Here is a 23,029-nt window from a genome sequence, read left to right as displayed (position 1 = left end):
TCGAAAAGGCTAACATAAGTACAGGATGTACTAAAAACCAATGTGCTATTTTTAGGCACTATAGTATATCAGCTCGAATATTGATCTGTTATTAACGATATCGTCTCAAGGCTATCGTCCTTTGAAGAGATGATAGCTGTAGACGCTGTTGACTTGAGTGAAATGAACCTTGAAATGATATCCTGGAATGAGGAAGTGTTTTATATCCTATACCACCCCTTCTCAGGAAATAATTAGCTTCCAGGCTTTGTGGGACAGGATACACATCTACGCCTAAGGTGGCTGGGAAAGGAAACGGGAGCTTTTGGGTCGGCCCGGCCATTGGCTGGCTCGCACACCGGAAGGGTGTGACTCTACCGGCTCGTGTGTCTCTCCTACTGTCCTCGTCCAACCCCGTCTCTCGTCTCTCCCTCAGGTGCTGCTGTGGGCGCCTGGTCAGGCAGCACGCTGGCTTCACGGCCAGCCTGGCCATGAAGTACTCGGACGTGAAGCTGGCTGAAAACCCCAACGCCTCGTCGCCGGAGCTGGAGGAGTGGTCCGTGGACAAACACACGGAGGAGAGCCCCACTGACGCCTACGGCATCGTCAACTTCCAGGGAGGGTCCCACTCCTACAGAGCCAAGGTAGAAAACACACACACGGACACTTCAGACTGGGCTGGTTTTACTGTCAACAAAGGACAAGTTAGGTCTGGTTCTTATGGGGAAACTTGTCTTTCCCTCTTTCATAAAACCTGAACCTAGTGTTCCACCGACGGAATGTGAGATCCGAGACTGTGTAACATTCACGTTGCATTATGACAGCTAATCTCTGTGACATATTCCAGCGGAAGTGTTCTATAAGAATATGAGGAACCCCCTACAACACCAAAGGGCTACAATACCATTTGTTTAATGTTAACAGTAGGATGGACTTTGCCTGCTTCCTCACCCCCCTGTTCCGCCGTGTGTGTGTGCAGTATGTGCGCCTGTCCTATGACTCGCGGCCGGAGAGCATCCTGCGGCTGATGATGAAGGAGTGGCAGATGGAGCTGCCCAAGATCCTCATCTCTGTCCACGGAGGAATCCAGAACTTTGATCTGCACCCTCGGATCAAACAAGTGGTGGGCAAAGGGCTGATCAAAGCTGCTGTCACCACCGGGGCGTGGATACTCACTGGAGGGGTGAACACAGGTACACACACACACACACACACTCCTTCCCTCAGTGTGCTGATTTGGCAGAAGTGACTTAATGTCAGGTTAAAGGGGGTGATTTGTATTTTGTGTCATAGCGTAGGTGTGGCGTGCAACTCCAATCATAGTGTTTAAGTCATTGCTCAGTGGGTCAATTAACCAGAGTGGTCTTTACTCCATTAAGTGACCCCCCCCTACAGACTTACCTGCAGAGTTGGACAAATCTGCACTCTTGATGGTGGGGCATCAATGCAGTTATTTGGCCTGGTTATTGCGATCCATACTGATTGGTGGATGTCATTGCATCCTAGGTGTGGCGAAACACGTAGGCGATGCACTAAAAGAACACTCTTCCAGATCCTCACGGAAAATTTGCACTATCGGGATCGCTCCCTGGGGGGTCATCGAGAACAGGAACGACCTCATCGGGAGAGACGTGAGACACGGATTATACGTCCTCATCTCTGCTTCACATGTCCTCATCCCTGATTCACACGTCCTCATCCCTTCTTGTCCTCATCCCTGCTTCACATGTCCTCATCACTGCTTCACATGTCCTCATCACTGCTTCACATGTCCTCATCCCTGCTTCACATGTCCTCATTCCTGCTTCACATGTCCTCATTCCTGCTTCACATGTCCTCATTCCTGCTTCTCATGTCCTCATTCCTGCTTCACATGTCCTCATCCCTTCTTGTCCTCATCTCTGCTTCACATGTCCTCATCACTGCTTCATATCTCCTCATCCCTGCTTCACATGTTCTCATCCCTGCTTCACATGTCCTCATCCCTTCTTGTCCTTATCTCTGCTTCACATGTTCTCATCCCTGCTTCACATGTTCTCATCCCTGCTTCACATGTCCTTATCCCTGCTTCACATCTCCTCATCCCTTCTTGTCCTCATCACTGCTTCACATGTTCTCATCTCTGCTTCACATGTTCTCATCCCTGCTTCACATGTTCTCATCCCTGCTTCACATGTCCTCATCCCTGATTCACATCTCCTCATCCCTGATTCACATCTCCTCATCCCTGCTTCACATGTTCTCATCACTGCTTCATATATCCTCATCCCTGCTTCACATGTTGTCATTCCTGCTTCACATGTTCTCATCCCTGCTTCACATAACCTCATCACTGCTTCATATTTCCTCATCCCTTCTTCACATGTCCTCATCTCTGCTTCACATGTCCTCATCACTGCTTCACATGTCCTCATCACTGCTTCACATGTCCTCATCACTGCTTCACATCTCCTCATCACTGCTTCACATCTCCTCATCTCTGCTTCACATCTCCTCATCCCTGCTTCACATCTCCTCATCCCTGCTTCCCATGTTCTCATCACTGCTTCACATTTCCTCATCCCTGCTCATTCATTTTGAGGGGATTTTCATATTGGAGTTATGCCATGTGTTCCTAATTGCTATCCTCCTGTATTACCAGTGTTGTTGACTCAACCCCCCCCCCCCATCTTCTATTTCATTTTCTTTCTCCTGTTTTGTCTTTCCTCCTTCCCACGGCTCCAGGTGATAGCTCCCTACCAGACCCTGCTGAACCCCCTCAGCAAGCTGAACGTCCTCAATAACCTGCACTCCCACTTCCTGCTGGTGGATGACGGCACGGTGGGGAAGTACGGCGCCGAGGTGCAGCTGAGGCGGGAGCTGGAGAAACACATCAACCTCCAGAGGATACACGCACGTAAGAGCCCCGCTCAGCCATCACACACCAGGACCAGGGCCTGAGAGGCAGCAGTGTCGCGGCTGCAAAACATGCGTCTTCAGAAAGCCCTCGCCGAGGGGCGTTGCTGTGGGTCGGCGTGGAGCTGTAGATCGCAGCGAGCAGGAGAGATGGGTTTGGGCTGAGAATTGGGAGGATTCGGGTCACGTTGTCCCATAGAGTTGAATTGGGGACTTTGTCTTTTCTTCTGGTCTTCAGTGCAGTCTGTCAGAAGAAGATAACAACACACAAGCTATTATCATCTGAACCGTAACTCCACAGTTATTAGGGTGTGGGCGTTGGAGTCTCTGAGAGGCCCCTAACCTTGAAATAGAAGGCATCGAACTTGTGTTTTTAACATAATGCATTTTGATGTGTCTTCTAGGAATTGGTCAGGGCGTCCCGGTGGTGGCACTGATCTTGGAGGGGGGTCCCAACGTCATCCTGTCAGTGCTGGAGTACCTACAGGAGAGCCCCCCTGTCCCCATTGTGGTGTGTGAGGGGACCGGACGTGCTGCTGACATACTGGCCTACGTCCACAAGCAGACTGAGGAAGGAGGGTGAGACACACACACACACATATCTGAATGCACACAACGCCTCTGTGCCGAAACCCCCATCCAAACGGGACTAACTGCAGCTTCTTTCAACCCCGTAGTGGACTCCCTGACGGTGTGGAGACTGAAATCATCGCTACTATAAAGAAAACCTTTAACTTCAGCCACAGCGAGGCCATCCATCTTTTCCAGACGCTCGTGGAGTGCATGAAGAGCAAAGAACTGGTAAATGCTCACCTTCGGGATCCCCTTAGACACAACCAGCTGACACAACCAGCCAACCAGGACACCTACGAGATATGAAGACATGTCTGATCTGTTGCGTATTTCATGTTATTGGTCGTTGCTCTTTGAACGACAGATCACTGTGTTCCACATCGGCTCGGAAGACTACCAGGACATTGATGTTGCCATCCTGAAAGCATTGCTAAAAGGTAAACCTCCCATGCGTCTCTGTACATCTTTTCTCCCTTTTGTTCTCTGTCAAATCTTTCTTCCAATGCATGCATCTCTGTCTGTCCTCCAGATATCAGGTTGAGGACAGAACGTCCTGCAGAGAGAGGGTCAGGCCTCCTTTGTCGAGTAAAATATTTTCTTTTCTTTTTCACGTGTCTACGTCAACCTAAGATGTGTTTTGAGAGCCGTCAGCCATCCTCTTGTCTCTGCTCTCGTGCTCCTTGAGAGATCACGTTACCGGCGTTCACAGAGCCCTATTCTTCCAACGCCCCCCCCCCCCCCCTCCCCTCCTCATCTCAAGCCTCTCTCCAAGCCATTCTTCTTCTTCTGCAGTCTTGTCAGACGAGAGGGTTACCTCCTGAGGGGAGAGGCTTCTAGGTATTCACTTGTGTGAAGCAATCGTGCTCCCCTCCCTCCCTGTTACTGAGTGCCGTAGTCCTGTACAGTCTCTGCTCCTCTCAGACAGGAATGTGTTCGTGGTCCACCCACCCTGGTGAAAACCCCTCCTAGCTATTGGATTCTGGGAAAAAATGGGTTGAGTCAGTTTAAGAGATCTGGCCGAAAGACAAGTCTTCCCCAGGCACATATTTGGCTGTTAACCCAGCAATCATCTTGTTGAACCAGTAACGCACTGGCACATTCTGTAGAATCCTCCAAGACTCTGCATTTGAAAATTAGAAAATGCATTTGATACTTTAAAGCAACCAACATTTGCTAGCGTTTCCACTCAAGTAAACGGAATAGAATCGATCAATCCATGAACCTTACTTCACTGGCTGTGATGGTAGTTTCGTGTTTGACTGTTTTGTGTAAATGTGCAATGCAAATCTCCCACATTAATCTGGCTGTCTCAAAATCAGCTCCTGCAAAGGTCTCAAAGTTGTTGAACAGAAAAAAAGACTTCCTCATTGGGCCATAGTCTTTCAGGAGGCAGACGAATCCCCTCACAGCCAGTTTAAAATGGGAGGGAAGTTCAAATCCACATTGGGATTGGACCATGTAACAAGATAATCTGTGATGGGCCTATGGATATTAATGAATATCTCTTACTGTCCTGTTCTATAGTGATATAAAAAGGTTCTAGTCCTGCTGGTTAACTGTGTGTGTGTGTGTGTGTGTGTGTGTGTGTGTGTGTGTGTGTGTGTGTGTGTGTGTGTGTGTGTGTGTGTGTGTGTGTGTGTGTGTGTGTGTGTGTGTGTGTGTGTGTGTGTGTGTGTGTGTGTGTGTGTGTGTGTGTGTGTGTGTGTGTGTGTGTGTGTGTGTGTGTGTGTGTGTGTGTGTGTGTGTGTGTGTGTGTGTGTGTGTGTGTGTGTGTGTGTGTGTGTGTGTGTGTGTGTGTGTGTGTGTGTGTGTGTGTGTGTGTGTGTGTGTGTGTGTGTGTGTGTGTGTGTGTGTGTGTGTGTGTGTGTGTGTGTGTTCTTCTGCCCTCCCCAGGAACTGATGCATCTGCGTTCGATCAGCTGGTTCTGACTCTGGCCTGGGACAGGGTGGACATTGCCAAGGATCATGTTTGTCTATGGACAGCAGCTATTGGTACGTGTGTACAGGCAACAGCTGTTGGCATGCCTGCACAAATTGACTTTGGACATCCTTTTAATAGTCAACTAAAAAAAACACGCACAGGGCCAGCCAGAGTTGCCAGCCAGAGACTTTGGGACTTTGTTTGTCTAAACTAAGACGATTATACATTTTAAATTCCACTTAATAATACAATCATTTATAGATTATAGCTATTATAGTAGAGTGTTTGTCAGCAAATGAGCTTAGTGGACAAGTACACTATATCTCTCATGAGTGTGTGTGTAGGTGGGTTCCCTGGAGCAGGCCATGCTAGACGCCCTGGTGATGGACCGGGTGGAGTTTGTCAAGCTGCTGATTGAGAACGGTGTGAGCATGCACCGCTTCCTCACGATCACCAGGCTGGAGGAGCTGTACAACACGGTAGGTCACACGCCTGCCTCTCCGCCTGCCTCTCCGCCTGCCTCTCCGCCTAGACGGTTTGGGACATTTACATTTAGTCATTTAGCAGACGCTCTTATCCAGAGCAACTTACAGTAAGTACAGGGACATTCCCCCGAGGCAAGTAGGGTGAAGTGCCTTGCCCAAGGACACAACGTCATTTTGCACGTCCGGGAATCGAACTGGCAACCTTCGGATTACTAGCCCGACTCCCTCACCGCTCAGCCAACTGACTCCCTGGGATGTTTTCGTTAGCAGGTAAAATCTCATCTCAAACCCCTTTTGCTTTTCTCTGTTCTAGAAACAATCTCCAACCAATCCTACTCTCTTCCACCTCGTGAGGGATGTCAAACAGGTAGACACCCAGATCCACAGACCGCGCGCTGACATCCATCCCCGTTATGTCGTTCACATGGCTCACGTCTCTGTTTGTGGCTCGTCACCAGGGTAACCTCCCCCCAAACTACAAGATCACCCTGATCGACGTGGGCCTGGTCATCGAGTACCTGATGGGCGGGACTTACAGGTGCAACTACACCAGGAAGCGCTTCAGGATCATCTACAACAATCTCCATGGCAACAACAGGGTAAGAACAAAGTGGACGTTTTACATCCCTCAATCCATTTTCAGTTGTCCCCTTTTTTCCGAACGAATGGTGGTTCTTCTCCGAGATTGAGATCAGAACGTCCCTCCGCAAGGTTAGCTTCCACCTGTGTGGCTGCTGCAGCCTGACGCCCTTTTTAGCTGTCGTGTCTAACATCTCTGGGGGGGGCGGGGGTGCAGCGGTCCGGCCGCCACGCTGCAGGGTCAGGCGGTCACCTGAGGAAGAACCACGAGGCCTTCAGCATCCAGGCCGACAAGAAGGAGAAGACCCGACACAACCACTTCATCACCACCGCGCAGCCCTACAAGCCCAAGGTAAAGCCCCCAGTGGGGATTCATCCAGGCGCCTTTATCCAGTCAGGTGGCAGGTGGTGAGGGAATCGGGCTAGTAATCCGAAGGTTGCCAGTTCGATTCCCGGTCATGCCAACTGACGTTGTGTCCTTGGGCAAGGCACTTCACCCTACTTGCCTCAGGGGGAATGTCCCTGTACTTACTGTAAGTCGCTCTGGATAAGAGCGTCTGCTAAATGACTAAATGTAAATGTAAATGTATCCAGAGTGACAATGTACTGGGGGGGTTTGAACCTGCGACTTCTTGATCTGCAGTCAAGTGCTCTAAACCACTGAGCTATACCCTCCCCTGCATACACCCAATTGGCCCATATGAGGGACAAATGCAGTTCCACTCACGACCTAACTAAACTACCTTCGTAAATGTTACCTTTCTCCCCCAGTTGGAGTCGACCAATGAACAGTCCAAGAAGAAGAGCAAGGAGGAGATCGTGGACATAGACGACCCCGAGACGAGGAGGTTCCCCTACCCTTTCAACGAGCTGCTGGTGTGGGCCGTGCTGATGAAGAGGCAGAAGATGTCGCTGTTCTTCTGGAAGCACGGGGAGGAGAACATGGCCAAGGCCCTGGTGGCTTGCAAGCTCTGCCGCTCCATGAGCTACGAGGCCAAGAAGAGCGATGTGGTGGACGACACGTCGGAGGAACTCCAGGACTACTCCAAGTAAGATTGTGGAGTCAGGTGGCTGAGTGGTGAGGGAGTCGGGCTAGTAATCCGAAGGTTGCCAGTTTGATTCCCGGTCATGCCAACTGACGTTGTGTCCTTGGGCAAGGCACTTCACTGTACTTACTGTAAGTCGCTCTGGATAAGAGCGTCTGCTAAATGACTAAATGTAAATGTAAGTAAGACATGCTCACGCCCCTGACTCCCTGAAGGAGCAAGCCTGCTTTCAAGTGTTATTGTCAGGTGCACAGAACGACACAAGGTCAGACTGGGCACTGAAATTCTTGGGACAAGACAACGCAAGCAACCTAGCACAACATATAAGTACTAAGAACATAGACTACATCTATGATGAGCGCAAATAAAATAGAATAAAATATAAATAAAAATAAAATAATAGTAATGAACATCCTAATATACCAAAAAAAAAGTATGCAATATACAATAATACACATTATACACATAATTTTAACTCGGGATCAGTGCTGTCACTTAAGGAGAGTTGCCAGAATCTCTGTTCTTATAGACTGTAGAATGTCTGTTTTTGTGATGGTGATAATGACGATTATGGTGATGATGATGATGTTAATGATCATGATGTTTGCAGTGAGTTTGGAACCCTAGCCGTGGACCTCCTGGAGCAGTCGTTCAGGCAGGACGAGACCATGGCCATGAAGCTGCTGACCTACGAGCTGAAGAACTGGAGCAACTCCACCTGCCTGAAGCTGGCCGTGTCGTCCCGCCTGCGGCCCTTCATCGCCCACACCTGCACGCAGATGCTGCTGTCCGACATGTGGATGGGACGCCTCAACATGCGCAAAAACTCCTGGTACAAGGTGACCCACCTCACCGGTCATGTCGCGCGGACACTGCTACAGTTGGGTGCGAGCTCACCCCAAGCTCTTTGAGTGTAACGCTCGCGTGTGCGTGTTCTCCAGGTGATCCTGAGCATCCTGGTTCCTCCTGCCATCCTGCTGCTGGAGTACAAGTCCAAGGCTGAGATGTCCCACATCCCCCAGAGCCAGGACGCTCACCAGATGACCATGGAGGACAGCGAGCACAACTTCCAGCATACGTCTGACGACATCCAGATGGTCTGAACACACCCAATGTCTGAACACACCTTTCGCCCATTTCTGTTTACATTACATTTACATTTAGTCATTGAGCAGACGCTCTTATCCAGAGCGACTTACAGTAAGTACAGGGACATTCTCCCGGAGGCAAGTAGGGTGAAATCCCTTGTCCAAGGACGCAACATAATTTTTCACGGCCGGAATCGAACCGGCAACATTCTGACTAACAGCCCGACTCCCTAACCGCTCAGCCATCTGACCCTGATCTGTGTGTGCGGTTGTCCCCACCGCGTGGCCGAGCGCTGTGCTGCCCGCTCACGTGTGTCCTGAACTCTCTGCTGACAGGACGTGTTCAAGGAGGCGAGGGGGGACGACAACGCGGAGGTGAAGACGGAGGCGGAGACTCTCTTCCGCTCCAGGAGACTACCCCTCACCAGGAAGTTCTACGCCTTCTACCACGCGCCCATCGTCAAGTTCTGGTTCAACACGGTATGAATCCCTCCCTCTGTAAACCATATAAAATATATATACACACACACACAAACTTTTTCTTTTGTGTGTGCCTTTTTTTGTGTCAGCTTTATTTGTTGATAGGACAGTTGCAGAGAGACAGGAAAGCAGGGAGAGAGAAGGGAAGACATGCAGGTAATGGGCCGAGCCGGATTGGAACGCAGGTTCCTGCTCATGTCACACGCTCTAACCCTTGTGAGCCACCGCCCCCAAAACTAACCAGGGCCCACTTGCCCTCAGGGTGGTTTCCAGGACCCCGGGCCTCATTTGCATCTCCTAGGAGGGAATTGTGTGGTTAGTCCTTGGCCAGGTCCAGCCTTGTAGGAGCTGATACCATCAGTGAAATGCTGGACCATGTCATTACCCCTGCTCCACTGCTTATCAGCCCTGTTACCATACCTGCTGTTCCTGCCTCAGCCCTGATCCCAGCACTGATGGGCCCTCAGGCTGAGCCCAGTCACCACCCAGGCCCCCAGGGAAACACTTAGAATGAGTAATGATCGGGAGGGTGGTGTTTTCATTGTGTTTGTTTCCAGCAGTTAATGTGTCAAGCCCTAGCGCTTGCATGGATCTGAACTCAGATGGACAGATTGGATTGATGTCTTAAGTCAGTGTTTGTTTCTCACCTGGCTCTGTGTGCTTTCTCACTGACATTCCTGCTAGCTGGTTAACTCACAGCTTCTGGTTCGTGAGGAGTGGTGCAATGCCCATGATGCAGTTGGAGAGTAACGTTGGTTAGTTGATTCCAACTTAATGGAGTGTGTGCGCCCATTCTCATAAAAGAGATGTGTTCGAGTCTTTACATAAAGTACCCGTGACGCAACGCTTGTAAACTTTTAGACCTATTGATTTTTCACAAATGGCTCGTCCGCACAAGAACTGCACGTCCTTGGGTCCTGATCAAGACACCCGCTGACTTCCAACAGCATACAATGCCAATAATCAAGAAACACGCTCTCAAACACAGAGATTTTTAGAGATGTAGTTAGATGGGGTTCTGTTGCTAAAGTTTGTCCTTTTTCCACAAAGGAGAGTTGGGTCGGTCAGAGAGAAGGGGAGAGAGCGCACTGGAGCTGTGTGACGGGTGCATCTCTAAGTCACCCCCCCCCCCCCCTCTTCCTCTGAGAACCCAGTGCTCTGCTCTCAGGCTGGACAAAGCCAGAGGCTATTTGCTCCTGACTCAGGATGTCAGAAGGTTCAGTCTCTGAGGAGGAGGCACTGCTAACCTCTCCTAAAAATACTCGTGTCATGCCTTGTAACATGCTGTGTGCTTCAAAATGTACCATAACAGTCGTATCCTTGTTTTCCAGCTTAGCGAGTGAGGAGGTGGGGGGGGGGGCGTTTTTAAACGACCGTCTTCACTGTTCTGTATGCAAGCTTGTGTCTGAATCTGATGAGTTGTGCTGTTCCTCGTCAGATGGCGTACCTGGGTTTCCTGATGATCTACTCCTACGTGGTCCTGGTGAAAATGCCGGAGTGGCCGTCACCTCAGGAATGGGTCGTCATCCTCTACATCTTCACCTCCGCCATCGAGAAGATCCGAGAGGTACTCGTACTGCTCTACCAATCTGTCTGTGTTCGTCCTTGACCCATCTAAGGAAGCCATGTTTATCATGTCGCGAATTAACGAATGCCAGTCCCTTCCGGAAAGGGTGTCCAGTCACATCCATCTCCCAAGGCTCTCCCCACCGTTCACTGTTCTCGGGTTTTGTTTTGTTTTTTTCTTCCCAGATGTTCATGTCTGAAGCAGGGAAGATCAGTCAGAAGATCAAAGTGTGGTTTGGCGATTATTTTAACCTCTCTGACTTTCTGGCTATCGTCACCTTCTTCGTGGGCTTTGGGTTGAGGCTGGGAGGAGATGACGTCTTCATCCCAGGCAGGATCGTCTACTGCCTCAACATCATCTTCTGGTACGTGCGGCTGTTGGATATTTTGGCGGTCAACCAGCAAGCAGGACCCTACGTGATGATGATAGGTAAAATGGTGAGTGGTCTCTAAAGCATTTGGCAGTGGCCTTAAATGATGATAAAGCAACCGCTTTAAATGGGGAAAAAAAACGTTTTTCAAATGATTATCGCAGAGAAACCTTTTACCCGAAGTGGTTAGCTATAATTTGGGCAATGCTTAAACCGTCATGAACAGACCATTAAGTACTATACCCAAAGTCCAAAATTGGTGCCACAGGAAAATGGATCAAATTTAGACTTTGGGTACAGTATACCCGGAATACAGTATATAGTATAATGTTTCAGCCTACTTCGAGCTCAGGAGGAGGTGACGTTGTATAAAGCGGGTGTGTGTGTTGCACGTTCTAGGTGGCCAACATGTTCTACATCGTGGTGATCATGGCTGTGGTCCTGCTGAGCTACGGCGTGCCCAGGAAGGCCATCCTCTACCCCAACGAGGAGCCCAGCTGGAGCCTGGCCAAAGACGTGGTGTTCCAGCCGTACTGGATGATGTACGGGGAGGTGTACGCGTACGAAATCGATGGTAAGGAAGACTATGATGGTAAGGACAGTTTTCCTACAGATTCTCACCACCAGCATGGAGGCTGATTTGTCACCAGAAAAGCACTGGAAATCAAAACCCACGTTGGACTAATCATCGCGCCCCTCACCCCCCCTGTCTACACACACACACGCGCGCGCACACACACACACACACAACTCGCAATTAGCACCAGGGTTGATCAGCTCTGGACCTGTGGGGCTAAAGGCCTTGTTGCAGGCATTTTGTTCCCTCCCAGTGCTCTAACTCACCTGGTTCTCAGCTTAGCGGCCTGTAAGTAGGTGTGTTGATGCTGGAGTGGAACAAAACAGCCTGCCCTTGCCCTGACCAGGATCAGAGCTGGCTACATCTCCTTCACACGTTGTCTAATTCATATTGTGTAGCAGAAGACACCAAAATAATGCTAAACCTGTTAAAACTGCTCAATTTTATTATTGAATTCTAAGAAAAATACTGAAGAACAGCTTAGTCAATCAGTATCAGTGTAATATTTTCCAACCACTGACGGGCTGTTTGTCACGTGATGGTATTGGGGCACATTTGTGCGGTGTGTGTGTGTGTCTCATTGTGTAACCTTTTCTCCGCAGTGTGTTCCAATAGCTCTGAGAACCAGATGAAGCCCCTGTGTGCGGCCGGCGTGTGGTTGACACCCCTCCTACAAGCAGTCTACCTCTTTGTACAGTATATACTCATGGTCAACCTTCTCATCGCCTTCTTCAAGTAAGACCACCCTTGCACTTTAGTCTAATTAGCCTATTTTCAGATATAAAAAAAGACAATACTTTTTTTTTATTTGTTATATTCCCTTAGCTGACAATTTTATTCAAAGTAATGTACAGATCATGTGGACAGCTTTACACATTCTTGTGTGACAGCACATTTATATGGGTCTTTCTCTTTGTCCCCCAGTAATGTGTATCTGCAAGTGATGTCCATCTCAAGCCTGGTGTGGAAATATCAACGCTACCACTTCATCATGGCGTACCATGAGAAGCCAGTGCTCCCCCCCCCGCTCATCTTCCTCAGCCACCTGGTGACTCTCTTCTCCTGCATGTGCAGGAGGAAGAGGGAGTACCGCACACATGGACCAAGTATGAGACAGCAAGAAATCCCCTCTGTGTTTCTCGGGCCTGAAAAGATCCCTCTGGAGTCTACTAGAATCGACCCAATTCAGCTAATCGGGTACTCCTTATTTTCAGAGTTGTTTCTGACAGAGGAGGACCAGAAGAAGCTCCACGACTTTGAGGAGCAGTGTGTCGAGACGTACTTCCACGAGAAGGATGATCAGTTTCACTCTGGGAGTGAGGAGCGGATTCGAATTACCTCAGACAGGTGGGCTCGCCGTGTCATGACCAGAAGCCAACCGTCTCCCTGATTTGTGCCTCACTGTCGTTTTTGTAAACTGACATTCTTGTCTCTTTCCTGACAGGGTTGAGACCATGTGCGTCCAGTTGAAAGAGGTCGGGAACAGGGTTAACTTTATCAAGCGCTCTTTGCACACTCTGGACTCTCAGATTGGCCACCTTCAGGACCTCTCAGCCCTGACGGTGGACACCCTGAAGGCCTTGACTGCCCAGCGGGCCTCCGAGGCCAGCAAGGTCCACAACCAGATCACCCGCGAGCTCAGCCTCTCCAAGAACGTGGGCCCGAGCCTGGGCCCCACGCCCGGTGACGCTGGCCCCCTCTCCAAGTCCTCCGTCCTGGGCAAGCGCAGCGTCGGAGCCTACTTCAGCTCCTCCTTCGCCCAGCCGCCTGCCAACATGGCCGACTCTCTCTTCGGGAGTGGCGTGGATGGAATCGATGGGTTGGGTCTCGGCCGGAGGGCAGGACCAGGGCTGGCGCTGGACACTTCCCCTAGCCCAGCTCTGAGCCCAGAGAGGATGGGGCTGACTGGGCTGGGCCACCTGGCTGCAGAGGCTGGCTCCTCGGGCAGCGCCAGCGCCAGTGCCTTCACCCTCAGTGCCATGGCCATGTCCCCCCCAGGCCTTCGTCACAGAGGCCGCTCCTTCACCCAGAAGCAGCTCACCCGTCCACAGGAGCCAGGCCTCTCCGACTCCCCCTCCAGCCTGCCGAACGTGCCCTCGCCCGACGCTCAGTTCTACGTCAGCACCCCCTCTCAGCCCAGCGGCTCGAGCCACCCTGAACTCACCCTGGGAGGAGGGGCCCACGTGGACCCCATCCAGCCAGATAGTGTCACTGTAGAGTTTGGGGCGTTTGTGGGTAAGTGTGAGCACGGAGATGATCAGAAGCAGCAGGAGGAGGAGTGCCCGGCATGTGTATATCCTAGTGTTGTCATTGTGTCTACCGCTTCTGCTGCAGCTGCCCCTATTTGCTTGCCTGCTCCTTCAAAGAGGGTTAGAATAAGCAACTGCGTTGAGAGACATTTGACAGATGGCGGGGAGGGTTACGTGAACGAAGCGTTTTGCGACGACGAAGGTCGATCCCATCGAGCGCGGCAGAACACGGGTGCGTTGGGCTCTCAGGCGTCAGGTAAGCCGGCCCCATCACAGCCGGACGACTGGCATAGAAACAGCCCCCTACCTGGCTGTGCCCTGGCCCCTGCTGTGGTGCCCAGGAGACCCCACAACCGGAGGAGCAGTGAGGGGAGTGTGTCGGGGCCTGTGGCCCCTCGAAAGGCCTCCCAGCTGGGGCAGAGCTGGCATGGAGGCCTGCTGTACAGATGTAGCGCAACCAGAAATCCAAGCAGTTACAGAGGTTTGAGTCTCAGTCTGAGTCTAGGAACAGGGATTGTGGCTGCAGGGTGCTTGGGCATCTTTCCATCTCTCTCTCGTTCGCTCTCTCTCTCGTTCGCTCTCTCTCTTTGTGAAGACATCAGAAATGACTAATGGAATCCTCTCCCCATCTCTTTGGTTAGAAACTAATATATATATATATATTTTTTTTTAGGACTGTGTTGGGAGTTCAATTAACAATGTTAACTGTCTTACACTGACTGCTTGTACCAACTTTACCATGTTTTATTTAAAAAATAATAATTGTATAGCATACTCATTCTACCTGATATGTCAGAAAGTTTTTTGTTTGAGTTTTTTTCTTCTATGGTTACAACCTTTTTGCATCAAGACAATGTATGACTGTCCGACTGATTGGCAGGGTGTTAACACCATCACTTTGTTGGGCTCAGGATTTGTTACACAGAGGTGAAAGGTGGAGGTGTTTTTCTGTCTTCATAAGTAACAGGCCTGAGTCAGGCTATCTGGTTGTGGTGCTATACTGTTTTTGTTTGTCCAGGTATTAGTGAGGCTGTGGTGGCTATTAAAGCCAGCCACCCCCTGACCCTGTCTGGGATTGACTCATTCTGCTCCTTTGTCACGTAGGTCATAAAGACAACCTGGAGCTGCAGTGCTCTTTCCCCAAAGAAAGCCCTTCTTCTAGCCGCCAGCTCAGCCCCGCCACACACATCAGAGAACAGGTGTGTGTGTGTGCGTGCCCATTCACCCTCACCTAAAGACTGATGCTGTTGTTCACACTATAGATGGTTCTTTATTGGAAAGTTGGCTGGCTGTTATTGTATCCCTGTTTTTAAAATGAAAGGACGGGAAACAAAGGCCGGCTCTCTGCGTGTTTCTGGCATTTGCATAAAACCCCTCCAGGGCAAAGCAGACTTCCACAATGGCTCTTTTACATAATAGACCTGCCCATGCCTGCTGTTTTCAGACTCCTATCCAAGCTCTTGGTAGAAACAGCAAGGTTGACCAACCATGTTCCTGGAAAGCTATCATCCTGTATGTTTTCACTAACCTGAAACGGCTTAAGATCCGGCTAATTATTATTAGAAAACGCACAGGATGGTGGTTGTCCAGGAAGAGGATTTTTGCAGCTCTGATGTAGAGGGCCTGGGTCCCATTATCTGCCCTCAACACTGCTGTTTCAATCTGGCCTGTGCGGTTGGTCCTTTGACCAACCCTTGGGAGGTGACGTTAGACTTCTAGAATGTAAAAACGTTGGCTGGTTTCTCAAAAGTGTCTCGTCTGTATGTCCCCCTCAGTCACAGCTGGAAGGCCACGGTCACATGAGGACAGTCAACTCCTATGCCGGCTTCACCGAGTTCGACAGGAGCCCGGCCTTGCTCCACCCAGAAGCCTGTAAGACTCGTAGACGCGCCAAACACACCTGCGAGCCCTCCTCTTCTGCTCCCACCAGTCCTGGATTTATCAGAGGGGGGCCGTTAGTGATAAAAGACTAGAACAGTCATCTGGTTCTCAGTGACATCCTCCATGTCAGTCCTGTGCACCATCTGGCTGAGTCTGGCACAGTGTTAAAGTTACGGTCCCATTTTTGGAAACCGTATTTGACTTAAAATGCCAGACACTACATGAATAAATAAATACAAAAAACCTTTGAAATAAAGTGTAAAATAGTGAGTGTAGCCCCTGGTTTGCTTCTCTCTGCAGCTCTGACTAAGAGGGAGAGGAACAGAGTGTCGGCCGAGGACATCAGGATCCACGAGGACCACAGGGCTGCGCTGCTGCTGGTGAGAGGATGTTGTCACCCCCCCCCACCCCCCCCCCCCCCCCCTCGCGTGTTTAGTCTTGTTGCACTGCCCTATCGTCAGAACTGGGTAATATGCGGTGATGTTATTGTGGCACTATCTGATCAAAAAGAACACAGGCCGTTACTTGTCTGTAACCTCTGAAATACTGTTAGAACTTTGCACTTCTGGTCCTTGAATATCTGTACTTAGTGTAAGCAGTATTTGTATGTCGCTTTGCATAAATCATCTGCTAAACGAATTCATGTCAAATGTAAATATTAGTCTTGGTAGGAAAGTCAATCATCTTAGTTTTCGGAGAGTACACTTAGGAATGGTTTGCTGGACCCCATGTTAGTTTCGTCAAGGATCACAATGATTCTTGCTTAGAGTCTTGCTGCTCTTGTTGGTTAGTGGTAACTGATTAAAATTGTTGTACTCGCTGTGAAATATTTTTTACTGTTGCTTGCTTTTCTACAGGTATACTTGCACTTATAGCGATTCATGTTGTTTAATTGTAACTTGTTTAACTACATGCTCTTCTGGTTCTTCCCTTTGGCACTTATTTTGGTTGTTCACAATATGGGCTTCATGTTTTGGCTACCCGCAATGTTTTTGGGGCTATCTTGTCGTTATTATCAGTGACCTATGCACTTTGTAAAGCTCTCTCTTGGAAGTCGCTTTGGATAAAAGCGTCTACTAAATGAATAAATGTTAATGTACACCCGCCTTTGTTGTCGACTCATGTGTTTCCTTGTCTTTCCAGGAAAGAGTGCAGGTCAAGTCGGCACAAGCCAGCAGTCTGTAAGTATCTCTCAAGATTTTGAGGCATGAAGACACGCTAATGTGTCATGCCGTTGCCATATACTTTGGGTGGCAATGTTAGCCTGGTCCTAACCAGACCCTCGTACATTGCATTTGTACTGAGGGTCTGGGTTCGCTCCATTGACAAGCGTTAACTTCTTTGAAGGCGGCTACTCTGTTGAAGTTTCAAACTATTGGATCTGCCCAGAGCCACTCTGATCTGCCATAACCAATCGCTAGGGTTCGCCTTAGCCAACTCCTTCACCACAGAGCTAGCTGCCGTAGCTGAAAAATCAAACTGTTCCCAAACCCCGTGGGGAGAAGGGCCACAACATCATGACCACCAACAAAACTCAGCAAGGATTGTTCTTGCTCCGGCTTTAACTTATGGATATTCGGCAGCGTTGCCACAACCGCAGAATAGCTTCGCTCGCATCTTTCTCCTCCGCCATTACTGAACTACAACTCAAACTAGTGCACGACATCAACGTCATTGTTCTCAGCCACTCCCTCTGTTCGCTGATTGGACGTACAAAAAAATTGTTTCTGAAAACCGACTGATGCATTGAAATCCCAGACCTAGTACAGAAGCAAAATCCAAATTGAGCGGAAGTACGTAGGAGGGCAGAGCCAGGCTAGGGCAACATTACATTCATGCCCAGTTCTCAGATCGCCTCACCGACTTGTTCTCTCTCACCGCCACACTTTCACGTCAAACTTTCTGTAGCAAAAACTGGTTGGGTGTAGTATGATCCTAGTACCTGGCGTTCGTCCAGGCTTCACATTCTCAACCTACACTAACTCCTTACCCTCACTGCCCTTCCTTTCCCCACGCCCCCCCTCCCCGCTCTCTTTATCCTGTATCAAAGTCCCCCCCCCGCTGTGGTACACTGCCAAACCTGGATTAGCATTACCATGGTGACAGCTTGGCTCTAAATGGACCTTTTGTTTTCTGTGTGTGCCTGTATTTGAGGAACCTGAGGTGGGAGGCAGGATATGTCTTCAGGTCTTTTGTAACACCAACAGGTTCATAACAATACCAAGTTAACTCGTCTCTTCTCCTCTGTGTTTAGCAGGGCCCCAGGGGAAGACACTCTGAATGGTATGAGCTTTTGAGACATTTCCCACACGTTGTGTGTCCCTCAGGGCTCTGTTGATAGTGCGTAGGTGTTCATGCCCTGGTGTTCTTACTTGGTTGCAGCTGCGGCGTGTCTCTACACATCCAGGCATGCTCACCTCGGGCCACGAAAAGACTGTGAGTCCCACCTCCACAGCCACAAGAAAGCTTCTACCTGCATCTGCGGGGCGGGACTTACTTTCTGTGATGTTTTGGTTTTTTAAACTAATACATTCAACCATTAACCATTTCTGCGAAGTATCACAGAGGAAGAAATGCTTGACTTCTTGTCGTTTTGTTTACCACACAGCCATTGGATCCCCCTTCAAGCCAATGGAAAGCTACCAGTATTCAGGTAGGTTTTGTGTGTTTGTAGATTACACATGGAGTACACTGAAATCGTACTACTAGTTGTGTAGGTAGTTGTGTTAGCTCTGTTGGTGTGTGATGTGACAATACTGGTGTGTTTGAGGATGTTAATCATCCCCCCCTGCAGCTGTAGAGCGTAATAACCTGATGAGGCTGTCCCAGAGCATTCCTTTCACCCCGGTCCCCCCTAGAGGTGAGACACAGTATTACACCTGGCACCTGCTGGTGCATCTGAACAATTGTCTTTTTTAAATGTGTATTCATTTAACAGACTCTTTTATCCATAGCAAAATATATAAATATTGCATGAGGTGCAGCAAATAACCAAGACCTGGAAGTGCACAGTCCAAGAGTATTTTTAGTGATTAGTACCAAGGAACGGTCTATACCAGCAAAACAATGAACTACTACAATATTACATAATTTGTGTTATATTCATGGGTTGGTATCATCTCTGCATTAGAAGGAGAGAGGATAGCTGACACTAGTATTCCTAGCCTGCCACCTCTCTCCCTGTTGCATAAAAGCCAGAGAAGCAAGTCTCCAGCCAAGTATCTTTCAGACCAGTTCACCCCCTGCTGCGCTGCCCCTGCAGGTGAGCCAGTCACAGTGTACCGCCTGGAAGAGAGTTCTCCCAACACCATCAACAACAGCATGTCCTCCTGGGCCCAGCGGGGTCTCTGTGCCAAGATCGAGTTCCTGAGCAAGGAGGAGATGGGCGGTGGTCTGCGGCGGGCCCTCAAGGTGCTCTGTACCTGGTCGGAGTACGACATGCTGAAGCCAGGACACCTGTACATCGTCAAGTCCTTCCTGCCGGAGGTCATCCAAACCTGGCAGAGCATTTACAAGGAGGACACCGTGCTGCACCTATGTCTCAGGGTAACACACACACACACACACTCTCCTGTGTCGTACAGGATATGGAAGTGCTGGGAAGTTCCTCGGTCACTGTTCGTCTCGGACGTCTGATCTCTTGACCGGGGAAACGGGCTTGTGAATGGAAATGGCAGCGTCGCGATCGTTTGATAGGGAAATGGAAACGTCACGCTTGATCATCCTTATCTCTTCCCAGGAAATCCAGCAGCAGAGAGCAGCTCAGAAACTGACGTTTGCCTTCAACCAAATGAGGCCAAAGACAATCCCATATTCTCCCAGGTACACACACACACACACACACACACACACACAAACCGAAACTGAACTGCATGCTTGAGCTACTAATACAAGTAGAACGCAAGAAGGTGTTAATGTATGCCACTTTCATGCTGTATTCTTTTAAATAATAGGCCTATATGTTAAACATCAACTTCAGGTTTTGTGTCAGTAGTACATTGTACACCATGGGCCTACGTAAGAAGTCACATCTGCACCTATAGCCTTTTCACCGAATAGAAAACCCTTTCACCACCCTTGCAGGTTTCTGGAAGTTTTCCTGCTGTACTGTCACTCTGCTGGCCAGTGGTTCGCTATAGAGGAATGCATCACAGGAGAGTTCAGGAAGTTCAACAACAACAATGGAGATGAGATTGTCCCTACCAACCTGCTGGAGGAGACCATGCTGGCCTTCAGCCACTGGACCTATGAGTACACAAGAGGAGAACTGCTAGTGCTGGACCTGCAAGGTAACCACTCATTCAGACCCCCCCCCCCATACTAGCTACCCCCCATACGAGCTACCAGGTATACGGGAATACATGCAGTGATACCTGCAGACTTGACCAGTAACTGGCTTTCTGTGTGTCCATAGGAGTTGGGGAGATTTTGACTGATCCGTCTGTTATAAAGAGTGGTGAGAAAGGGTGAGTGTTTTTTTTCTGGGATGGTTACAACTGAATGCTTCATGCTACTCTATACTGTATGAAAGGAAATGATCTTGCCATTCTGTACCTCTTTGGGCACCATTAAAGTAATGTTGGCTCCTGTCCCCAGCAGATCCTATGATATGATATTTGGACCTGCCAACTTAGGGGATGACGCAATTCGAAATTTCAGAGCGAAGCACCACTGCAATTCCTGCTGCCGGAAACTCAAACTTCCAGGTAAGGGGGAACCAGTGTTTTCCTTCCCCTCTTGACTGGCTCCAAGACTCCACCAGGTCTAACCCTAACTGGTTGTATATATACACAAACCACCTCTCCTCCATTCTCCTGTTGTTAGATCTGAAGAGAAACGATTACACACCGGATAAACTGACCCTCCAACAGGACGACTCTCACGACCCTGGGGGTGGGCTCAGGGAGTCCCGCCAGTCCATGAGGCTGATGCTGTAGGTGACCTGGAACCACCACAACCGGCCAGTGCTTTGTCCCCACGGTGGGAGCCACAGAGGTGCTAGTACGCACACCTCCACTGGAAGAAGTCACGCCTGGGTTTCTATGGAGACCGATGCATGCAAGACTGTGTTACGTTTTTGTTTGTCCCACCACGCCGCAAATCATAAAACATGATTCTATTTTTAAGATATGTAAATTGGGGGGGGGGGTGAGGGGGGGGACTTTTACAAATGTTTTTTACAAGTTTGTATGTTAATGAGTATATATAAATAGCTATCAACAGGTACAATATCACTGAATAGAGAGGGCTTAGTATTTATTATGAACAATAAGGTGTTGCCTTGTAAAGAACTTCAGCAGTTTTAAGTGCGTTGTCAGTTGCAGCAGTTTTGAAAGGGACATCCTGCTGATAGGCAGTCTGCAAGACTTAATGCAGAATGTCATCAGATTTCTTTATTTTATTTTATGTAAGTGTCATTGTATTATGGCATTTGTGGTTCAAACTTAATGGATAAAAAAAAAAAAAAAAACCTGGATTTGAAAATCTTGTAAAATATGGGCAAATTGCAATGCAACTTGTACAGTACAATATATGTCCTTTTTATGTGTTGAACTTTTAAAGTGTGTCCACCAAAAATTGCTGATAGAGTTTTTAATGTTACAAAGGTACTATCCTTATTTCTTTGTCATCAAGTATTGTATGAGCAAATTACAATCTAGTGTATCTTATAGATACTATTATCTGGCACGAGTTGAACAGATGAAATAATGATATTTTATGCAGGGGAAGTGAGATACTTATGGGTATATTACTGGATACATTTTTTTTTTTTTTTTTTTTACTGTATATCATTTTAAACTAATAAAAAGTAAAAAGAAAAAAATCCTGTATATGAATTAGAGATACATACACCCCTTTTCAAACATTCAAACTCAAACAACTGATGTTGGTTGGATACAGTAGTGATGACATGCTTTTACGCCTGCCTTGCATGTCGTGTGAATAGGGCATACTGGAGTCTTAGAGACGTGCACATTCTACACATACATCCAGAGGTCTCTTGGATGGCCCCGCAGATAAAGATTGGCCATTTACTAATTTATTAACATTCCCCTTTGTATTCCCGAAATGTATCGTTTCCTAAGCTTAAACTATTATGATTCATTTATAATTAACTCAAGTCATCAAGTCATCATTCCTCCTGTTTCCATCTGGCTTGAGTATCTTCTGCTTCCTCATGAGGAGCTGAAGGTGCACAGTAGTCAGACCCAGAGGAGAGACTGGTAGTGAAGGAACACAGTAGTGAGACCCAGAGGAGAGACTGGTAGTGAAGGAACACAGTAGTCAGACCCAGAGGAGAGACTGGTATTGAAGGTGCACAGTAGTCAGACCCAGAGGAGAGACTGGTAGTGAAGGAACACAGTAGTCAGACCCAGAGGAGAGACTGGTGGTGAAGGAAGCTCACTTGGGTGCTTAGCTGAGTCCTTCTTCTCTGTTCTGAGTTGATGTAATCTGTCTGCCCTGGAGAAAGCAGGGTGATTAAAACACTACAGTTGTATACAGCTGTGTATAATGTCTTGATATACAGTTATGTCTGTTGTATATTTAGTTAGGATAGAACCAATACAGGCTTCCTATTCTCCTTCTTGGATCTATTGACTTATTTGGCTCACAAATTCCTCCTGTCAATACACTATCCGTATGATGTCAGTCTTAATGTTAACTGTTATTCTTGAAAAATACTAATTTATTGAGTCACAACTAGTTATCCAACCGATTTGTAATATCGCAATTTGTGAAGGTGATTATATTACGTTTATTTCTGTGTGTCTGGCCTGTCCCGGGGCTGGTTACTATTTTGGTGAAAGACCAGTATCCTCCCCAGGTAATACAGTGGCCTGCAGGTAATACTGCAACAGTGTCAGAACTCTAATGCTTCTGTAAGTAGCTTACCTACCGTCTCAGTTCCAATCCTTTTCACCGGCTAACACACAACTCAGTCCCGGTGGACAGAACACCCACATAAAGAACTTCTCTCCCTAGGTAAGGACTATTATGATCTGTTCTTATTTGTAGTTATGTTTTACTGTTACTAGATGACTGCAAAAGCAGGCCCCTTTGAGCAGTTTCATATTGTAGCAATGGTTGATCAAAATGTATTTGCAATGTGGTGTTAAATGTAGCAGCTTAGGAGTTTATCTTATTGTTCAAATACAGAATGTAAAGCACAAAAACTCAAGTAAAGCTAATTGAAGAGCTATTTTTAGCTAGAGATTGTACTTTAGGCTAATGGCTAATGATGCTCTTGGATTTACACTCTCAAATTCTGCAGCAATGTGAGAGCACTTTGTGTATCATGAGGGAGATGTGAACTACAGAAGCTAAAATGTATTATCTA

At 48.4% G+C, this 23,029-nt stretch overlaps 1 protein-coding gene across 1 annotated transcript in view; it reads left to right on the top strand.

Moving 5' to 3' along the window:
- Positions 1–21,498, top strand: part of trpm7 (transient receptor potential cation channel, subfamily M, member 7) — a 28,038-nt gene extending 6,540 nt beyond the window's left edge. Inside the window, 38 exon segments of the mRNA XM_067248512.1 lie at positions 416–623; positions 959–1,172; positions 1,486–1,610; positions 2,704–2,875; positions 3,279–3,453; positions 3,552–3,675; positions 3,812–3,884; positions 5,341–5,410; positions 5,412–5,439; positions 5,713–5,847; positions 6,167–6,220; positions 6,312–6,452; positions 6,650–6,784; positions 7,204–7,481; positions 8,089–8,317; positions 8,420–8,575; positions 8,903–9,046; positions 10,485–10,613; positions 10,799–11,050; positions 11,383–11,557; positions 12,163–12,295; positions 12,485–12,666; positions 12,775–12,907; positions 13,005–13,795; positions 14,914–15,008; positions 15,585–15,681; positions 15,991–16,070; positions 16,834–16,871; positions 17,948–17,973; positions 18,073–18,126; positions 18,299–18,343; positions 18,485–18,550; positions 18,953–19,236; positions 19,430–19,512; positions 19,774–19,979; positions 20,105–20,156; positions 20,287–20,396; positions 20,515–21,498. Coding sequence (XP_067104613.1) covers positions 416–623; positions 959–1,172; positions 1,486–1,610; positions 2,704–2,875; positions 3,279–3,453; positions 3,552–3,675; positions 3,812–3,884; positions 5,341–5,410; positions 5,412–5,439; positions 5,713–5,847; positions 6,167–6,220; positions 6,312–6,452; positions 6,650–6,784; positions 7,204–7,481; positions 8,089–8,317; positions 8,420–8,575; positions 8,903–9,046; positions 10,485–10,613; positions 10,799–11,050; positions 11,383–11,557; positions 12,163–12,295; positions 12,485–12,666; positions 12,775–12,907; positions 13,005–13,795; positions 14,914–15,008; positions 15,585–15,681; positions 15,991–16,070; positions 16,834–16,871; positions 17,948–17,973; positions 18,073–18,126; positions 18,299–18,343; positions 18,485–18,550; positions 18,953–19,236; positions 19,430–19,512; positions 19,774–19,979; positions 20,105–20,156; positions 20,287–20,396; positions 20,515–20,627 — 5,605 coding nt within the window. The 3' untranslated portion in view covers positions 20,628–21,498.
- Positions 21,499–23,029: the final 1,531 nt, after the last annotated feature.

This window comes from Osmerus mordax, chromosome 13 (assembly GCF_038355195.1).
Source record: "Osmerus mordax isolate fOsmMor3 chromosome 13, fOsmMor3.pri, whole genome shotgun sequence".
Classification (NCBI taxonomy): Eukaryota; Metazoa; Chordata; class Actinopteri; order Osmeriformes; family Osmeridae; genus Osmerus; species Osmerus mordax.
This window is presented reverse-complemented; position numbering and strand designations above follow the sequence as displayed.